Below are 7,817 nucleotides of genomic sequence, written 5' to 3' on the forward strand. Positions count from 1 at the left end.
TGTACTGGAGTTGGAATATAACAGTCTTCGGCTTCGGTGAGCGCTGACGGCGCTCACCATGAGCCGGTGCGGGGTAGCCAGTCAGCCATGTGGCCAGCGGGGTCGCTGCCCCGTGCGCGACGCAGAGGCTTCGCTATTACAGGACGAATTCTTCCCAGAAATGCCTTCCATTTGGGTTTGAGTGTGCTGTGAGGTCAAGGAATCCCGCGCTGTGGCCCTGATAACATGTCTTCCGCTCGTAAGAGCAGGTCGAAGGCAGCGCTGTGTGCCGCATACCTTAGATCAGCCGACGACGAACTCGCTGGAGCCAGTTTGCCGTTCAGTTAGTGAACGGGCCGAGCTGGCCACCCGTCCCGGCAACGAGGGCTACATAGTAGGCTGCCCCTTGAGAGGGTGGGGCTGTTCCGGCTGTGTCTGGATGTACAGGAAGGCAATCAGGTAGCGCTGTGCCCCGAGTGGACCCTTCTGCGGTACATCTCCCACGGTGGGCCAGAAGTACTGCACTACGGGTGCCGTCCAGTTTCTATCTGATGACCAGAGGCTCTGATGTCCCCGTTGCTGGCCGCGACTATCACCGGAATCGTGAAGCCCACGGCAGCGCAGGCATCATGGTAACCCCGGGGCTCCAGGAGCAACTACACCCAACCCGTCCCGGAGAGCAGGTCACCGACCTTCGCAGACACCGCAAAGGGATACTCCGTTCACCCGCGAGCCATGAACCCCCTAAACCTGAAGGTCCACAACTAACTCTAATTCAGAAATCTTCGCGAGGCCGTCAGGGTTCTGCGTGCGAAGCCCGCAACGGCGAACGAGAATTCCGAGAAGCATCACGTTTGGCATTGGCATTGACCAACACGCAATCGAACTCCAAGACAGTAACATAAAGACGAACAGCCCCGCAGCCAGGGAAGCCTTGTAGCATTGCACCGGAACGGGCCGATAGGTCAGGGGCATCGGTAGGCTCCTTTGGCAAGCCTAGGAGCCACCACTGCATCAGCTCTACCCCGCACGGCTCCGCGAACCTCCAAGAGCACGTGAGGTGAGAATGAATTTGGTCTGGGGATATGTCTCTCAGCTCGTCGCCGCCAACGAGCTTTCACGTGTTGGGAAAGAGAACATCACCCTGCGTCCAGTAGTCGCGACGGCTGCCAGCTGCTGAAATTCACAAGCTTCTCCACCAGATCCTTCGAACTTCTTTCCGGCTGGACAAGCCCCGAACTGTCGCAGCCATGACCTCTGCTATCGCCGATGGCCACGGAACGAACCTGAAAACCATACTCAATCCCAGGCATCGGTATCCAGTCGTGGAATCTGTTTTGCACCATCTGAATGTATCGGATGTGCTGTCGCTTCGAACGGTTTGCAGAGCTTTCGACTGGATCCCCGCGCATCTGGCGGCGACATTTTTCAATCTGAACTCGCACCTGAAAGGCTTTGTTCTTGAACCGAATCGGTTCCGCCAACACATGCGAGATTGCGACGCTATCATCTCGCGTGGATTCGCGCTCAACTTCTTCGTACGCGGGTGTTCGCAGGTACTGTACTTGGATGTGTTTGTTGAGAACGGCCAGAAAGCGGAAAGATTTGAAAAGCATGTAACGGAAGAAGAAGATTATGTTAGGAGCGCGGTGCAGCTCGCAAGCAGCGATTCAGATGAGAACGTACTACGTCCCGTTCCCCTCATGGACAAATTTGAAGCTAATTCTTGGTCAGATACAAAGCACCGTTTTGCTTCGAAATCCTAGGCGCAAAACGACGATTCGCATTGTTCGAACGGCATCGTTTCCTCTGATAACCATACTGCGAACGTCTTTCACAACTGCAGACCTCAACTTCATTGTCTGCGATAGGGCGTACTCGCTCTTTCCAGCCTTGACCATACGGCAGCATATCTTATATCCTCTCAGAGACTTGGACGACGAAGGTGGGCGCAGGCTGGCAGAGTATGCACATCAAGGATGGACAAATCGTGATTTCAACTGGCCGGATTGGTCGTCTGACAATCTGAAAGGCCTGGGCTGTCGGCGCGTAGGCGACAAGCTGTCCCTGGTTGTGCATCTGAGAGACAGCGTGGCTGCGCCGTCTTCGACATTTTCCCCCATTATCGAGCATTCCCAGTATAAGATCACTAAGATCACACATGTGCCTCCGCCTGTACAATTCGGGGGAAACGTGTACAGAGACGCAGCACGTCACCACGTCCTCTCGATGAACGCGGAGACAGTCGATTCCTACTCTCTGCGCCGTGCACTTACGGTTGGGGTGCGGAGCTGGGAGATTTTTGTCAAAGAACGCCTCCGCAGGTGGACCCGTCTTGAGCTTTTCAAGATGGAGCCTGAATCCCGGCCAGACGACTTTGATATCGCGGCCTCTTCAGATACGTTTGCCGAGAATCACCTGCAACCTTTCTTGCAGCCCCTCAGTTGGGACTACGCGGACGACATCCTTCCACGCTGGTATGAAGAATGGGAAAGTACGCAAGGAGATGCCTTTTAGTGAAAGACTTTAAATATGGGGCTGGGTCTTCTCAGGAATGGTGTCTCATTTGCAGTCGTTTATCCCCCCACCCCCCGCCCTCCCAATTTGAATATGTCGGTTGCAGAGATGCATGGCAACAGCTACTGGTAACAACTCTGTGCATGTCTTCATCTCGTATCCTATGAAGAAACAACTCGGAAAGGATTAGTAACATCCCTGAGATTGAGGGTCGCCTTCTCCCCTCGTGCCTGGTCCGCTGCTGGTGTAGGTAAACTAGAGGCAGTGAGGCCGATTCTGCCTCTCCGGGTTTTCTGACTCTCAGTGTTTCCACTTAGCTATTCTGTGCCAACCATCATCTCCTCGGGGCACAAGGCATCGCTCAGCTGATTTGACCGACATGCTGTACACAAGACGCACCTTGAAGAGGGATGGAATCAAGACGACATCTCGAGCGGGGAGAGGACACGTACGGAACGCATAGGATCAACATGCGGCCGTGCTTAATCTTTGATATATCATCTGCTCGACCCCACAGCCGCGGCCAACTAACTGTCACGTATCAAGAAAACATCAAACTTCTGTCGGAAGAAAATGGTTGGGAAAATACGGAAGCAGGCAACTGCTCAGAAATAGCATCACTTATGGACACCGGCGCGTCTCTGGTTTTGCTTGCGAACACGTCTCCGCCGGTACATCTGTCTCTTGCAAGATTTTCCTACCCCCCAACGGCTCGCGTCGTATCTTATGAGGTGGGCAATATCGCGAGCGCGTGCGAGAGAGAGCCTTCCGCTGAGAAGCATGATCCTGAAATCGGACAGCATGAACCCAGGGATGCACTTTTCATCCAAGATACTGTCGTCCTCGGGGGCGATGCCACACAAATTCATGATAGCCCTTGTAGATGATTGCACAATCTCCTGGACACATGCATCGCTGGTGAACAGCTCTTCGAGGAGGGTGAGTTCGGACTTCTTGAGAGAAATCGCAAGCTCAAGAGTCTTGGTTCGTGCTTCAAGAATGACAGCCTCAAGCTCCAACATCCCTTGTCGATATTCCGCGGTATCCCGAAACTCTTCTGAGAATTGTATCATCGGCAGGGCAAGAGGGCCCACGATTTCAGGGGGGAATGTGCCCTGGGTCTTGTGCTCCTCGAGTCTGGACAAGTATGATCGCACGCGAATCGACTTATTGGTGACTGCGAAAGCTTTTTTCAATTTCGGCCGAACATGGTGGAAGTAAAGGCCAGGGAGAAGAGAGCATAAATCGTCGAGACTCCTGGCAGATCGGATGTTGACGGCGAGCTCCCCAGCCAAGGAGGCAAGTGATATGGAGTTGGGCGGCGGTGCCATTGTGATCTGACGCAAATGCTGAGCTAGCCTTGGAGGTCAAGCAGCGGTACAGTCCGTTGCGTTGACAGCGTCCGCCCCCCAGTTTTCGGCCCAAAGAAGGCAAAAAAAGGGGCTTTTTACCGAAAACCACCAAATTACCCTAAACTTCGCACACTAATAACTCTATGCGTACGCAATGCGCGTAGCTAAAATTTTGATCAATTAGTCTGCTAGTTAAGGGCTATCTAATGATATAATTTTTATTCACGCGCACTACGTACGCATAGAGTTATAAAGGTGTGAAGTTTAGGGGGTTTTAGGGGGGTTTTAGGGGGGTTTTGGGCTAGCGGAAAAATTTCCTTCCGGGTCAAAGTTAGGGGCGGACGCTGTCAACGCAACGGACGGTAGGATGTCGGCCACGGCCTAAACATACAGCCAAACGCTCTTTCTGGGTAAGGTCTCTTGTAACTCTCTTCGCTTGCGCAGGTGTGTGTGAGAAAGTGCGGAAACTGGAGCATTAGATGCATAATGAAGTAAATCTAGCACCTGATGCTTTCTCAAAGTCCTTCATCTAAGGCGAGGAGTTAGGCGACGGGGTGGGATGGTGTTCGCAAGCGACAACATGGTTAGATTGATGTGACAAATCGATTTCCCGCACGATGAGCCAAGCACGAAAGGTGTCACCGTACAGGGAGCCCGGTCAGGCGCTTGTCCCGGTCACGCCTGTCCCGCGTTCATGAATCTGCCTGGGCCTCGCTGCTCACCCTTTCCACAATTTCCTTGGGGGCCTCTTAAAACACACACCCCCTAGGCTAGTGCCCACCCTCTCGCGCCACAAGAGGAGGCGCAGACAGGCCGTAGGGGCCGGCACCAGCGGCCTACCCGCTAAGTAATGAATTTTTAGCTACTAGCCTACCTAAACGATCATTTTGCTATTAAAAAGGCCTCTAGAACCTAGTTACTTAGATTTAGCTAATTAGAGGCTAGAGATTAGCTTTATATAACTTTTATAATTTAGATTTTTATTACAGTAATTAATATAACTTAACAAAACTAGCTTTTTTGCAATTTCAATTAAAAAAGTTAATAAAAATAGGAATAACTATTAATCTAAGCCTTCTAAAGCTTCTATAGGGTTTAATCTAATAACTTAACGATATTAATATTACTAATAGCTATTTTTACTATTACTATAGCTTATTACTACTTAACTCTATATAACTTCACTTTATATTATAGCGTTATAAAATATTAACTATCTTAGTAGTCTTAATTAGTATTACTAACTTATATCTTAATAGCTTTAATTTTAACTATAAATCTCTTATTACTATTAAGCTAAATATCTACTTCTTTATAAATCTTATCTTTATCTTTAGGTATACCGCTATTATATCACTAATAAATTTATAAAGCCTTTATATTAAGTTTATGGAAGTTAGCACTTAGTATTTTGAGGTATTATAAACTAAAGTTTATAGTTAAAATTGTCACGGGCTAGAGCCCGGATTGATATCTCCGGCTTTGCCGGAGCAGTTACCGAGATCCGGCTCCGTTGGACCCACTACTCTGCCGCGTTACACCGCCTAACCCGGTCTGCTTCACCGCTGTGAGGTGCCTACTCTTGTAAAGTCCTTTCTTCCTTCTTCAGCTTAGAATAGTCAATCGACGGCACCTCTACGTTGAACAAGCCTAGGGGCCAGCCCCTTACAAAAATGACTAGTAATAGAGGGTTTACTACTAGCACTACTAGTATAGTTAATACTAGCAGTAAAGCTAATGGTAAAGCTAGTAGTAAAGCTAATAGTAATAACAGTAATACTTTAATTATTAGAGTAACTATAAGCTTAAGCTTAGCGTTAGTAGTAGCTTAAATAGTAGCTTAAATAGTAGCTAGGCTAGTAGTATCTCTGTAATTAATATACTTACTAACTTCTATTACTATAAGGATTTAATAAATACTATTAACACTATGGCCTTTTTTATAATTCAATACGCTATAAAAGTAGCTTTTACTTTTAATAATTTTTAGCTTAAAAAGAAGTAAGTTATTAACTAAAGCTTTAACTTTAAGGTCTATATAGTATTAAAGCTACTAATAGCAGTAAATTTAAGTAATCTTAAAAGTATTACTACTCTATATTAAGCAGTAAAAGATATACTAATAAAGCAGACTATAAGTCTTCTATATAGTATAAAATAAGTAAAGTATATTATTAACTAGTAGAGGAGGTAGCTAGCTAACCTACTTATAATAATAGTTAAGCGTAAGTTTTTAGAGGTTATTAGCTATATATTTAAAAGCAGTTAGTAAGATAAAGCTTTTAATATAGCTAAAAAGCATTACTTTTTTATTAGTAGAATTAAATTATTTATTCTTCGTTACTACTTATTTTTATAATATCTGAATTATAATACTAGCTTATATATTTTTTAGATTAAAAAAGATTTTATTAAGAAGTAGATTACCTTTATATACATATAGCTTAAGGATACTGTTTAAACCTTCTATACTAGAAGTGATAATATAGCTAAAATAGGAATGTTAATTAACCTAAAAAGCAATAATGTTTTATTTCTAAAATATAATCTAAATATTAACAATATATATAGTAAAATAAATAAACTAATAACTATTTTAGAAAGTAGTAAGCCTCTTCTTAAAGATCTATTAAGTTAATAAAACGTAAAGCTCTCACTAAGTAGCTATAAAAGCTTTTAGTTAGAGGTCTATTTTATATTTAGTACTATTTTTAATTAGGCGAAGAAAGTACATCGTAGCTTTAAGTTGAACGTTCTCAGTAATATACTATATATAAAATATATATAGCATTTTGTTAAACTAGCTTATATTAAAAGCTTAAAATAGGGTAAACTTCTAATTAGTAGTAATATAGCTAAGCAATAAAATATCTTATTTAGTAAAAACCTCTATAAAGCAGTTAAAAGCTTATTAATAATCAGCTTCTTTTTTGTTATTTAAAAAAGTCAAGCTAGTATTAAATATAAAGTTATAAGAGATAATACTAATAAAGTTAAAAAGCAGTATATTGAAGCAATTAGTTTTATATATATAGTTTATAACTAGAAGGTCTAAATAGATATAGAGAAGTTTAGTATAAAATTAAAATTAAATAGAAAGATAAGTAATATACTCCTATAGACCCTGCTTATAGCAGAAGAAATAGTTAGGCCTCTATAGTTTGAGGAAAAGCTACTTAAAAAAGGTCTTCTTGCTAAAGAGAGCAGCATAATAATAAATTAAAATATTATTAATATTATAGCAAGAGATTATAAAGTTCTTATCACTATTAGTATATTAAAAGTATCATATAATCTAAAAAGGTTAAATACTTATAGCGTACAGTAAAATAATCTCTTTTCTTATATTTTTAAATATAGCATACCTAGTAGAAGTAAACCTAATAGTATTAACCTATAAGTAGTTATACATAGTAGCTACAGAGTTATTAATTAGTATAGTGAGATAAAAGCTATTAGGATTTTTAGCAGCATTAAAGCAGAAGAGGTATCTAGTCAGCTATAAAGAGGTCTTTCAGCAGCAGTTTTCTTAAGTAGTAGCGTAACTTATATATATACACGCTTTACTATACTTAAAAACCACTCTAAAGTAGTAAGTAAAAATCTTATTAAGCTTATAATATTTAGCAACTTTTAGAGTATAACTATTAGCATAAATATAAGTATATAAAGCCTTAGAGAGAGCCTTAAAGTTATTATACTTAACGTTAGAGGTAGAAAGAAAGCTATAAACATAGTTAGCAGCAGTAGTAAGATTAACGTAATTTATTATAAGTAAATAAGTAAGTAAGTAAGTAAAAAGTATATTTTTCTTAAGGCTTAAATAGGTTATTAATAAAGTAGCTAGGTAAACGCTACTACTACTATAGTATATATACCTAATATGTCGCCTAGCTAGTAGTATTATATATATCATAAGATACCTCAAGAATTCTTATATTAACTAGTAGTATATGTTACTATAGTAAT

At 42.5% G+C, this 7,817-nt stretch overlaps 2 protein-coding genes across 2 annotated transcripts; one reads left to right on the forward strand and one right to left on the reverse strand.

Moving 5' to 3' along the window:
* Positions 1 to 1,229: 1,229 nt before the first annotated feature.
* CGGC5_v015983 (uncharacterized protein) lies at positions 1,230 to 2,496 on the forward strand (the record flags this gene model as incomplete). Its single annotated transcript, XM_032022668.1, has 2 exons — positions 1,230 to 1,661; positions 1,714 to 2,496. 2 exons carry the CDS (start codon positions 1,230 to 1,232, stop codon positions 2,494 to 2,496), a joined length of 1,215 nt encoding a protein of 404 aa, XP_031880586.1.
* Positions 2,497 to 3,113: 617 nt separating this feature from the next.
* On the reverse strand, positions 3,114 to 3,827 carry CGGC5_v015984 (uncharacterized protein; the record flags this gene model as incomplete). Its single annotated transcript, XM_032022669.1, has 1 exon — positions 3,114 to 3,827. One exon carries the CDS (start codon positions 3,825 to 3,827, stop codon positions 3,114 to 3,116), a length of 714 nt encoding a protein of 237 aa, XP_031880587.1.
* Between the last annotated feature and the right edge of the window lie 3,990 nt (positions 3,828 to 7,817).

Source organism: Colletotrichum fructicola (assembly GCF_000319635.2).
Source record: "Colletotrichum fructicola Nara gc5 chromosome Unknown KSG_Nara_v1_contig10, whole genome shotgun sequence".
Classification (NCBI taxonomy): Eukaryota; Fungi; Ascomycota; class Sordariomycetes; order Glomerellales; family Glomerellaceae; genus Colletotrichum; species Colletotrichum fructicola.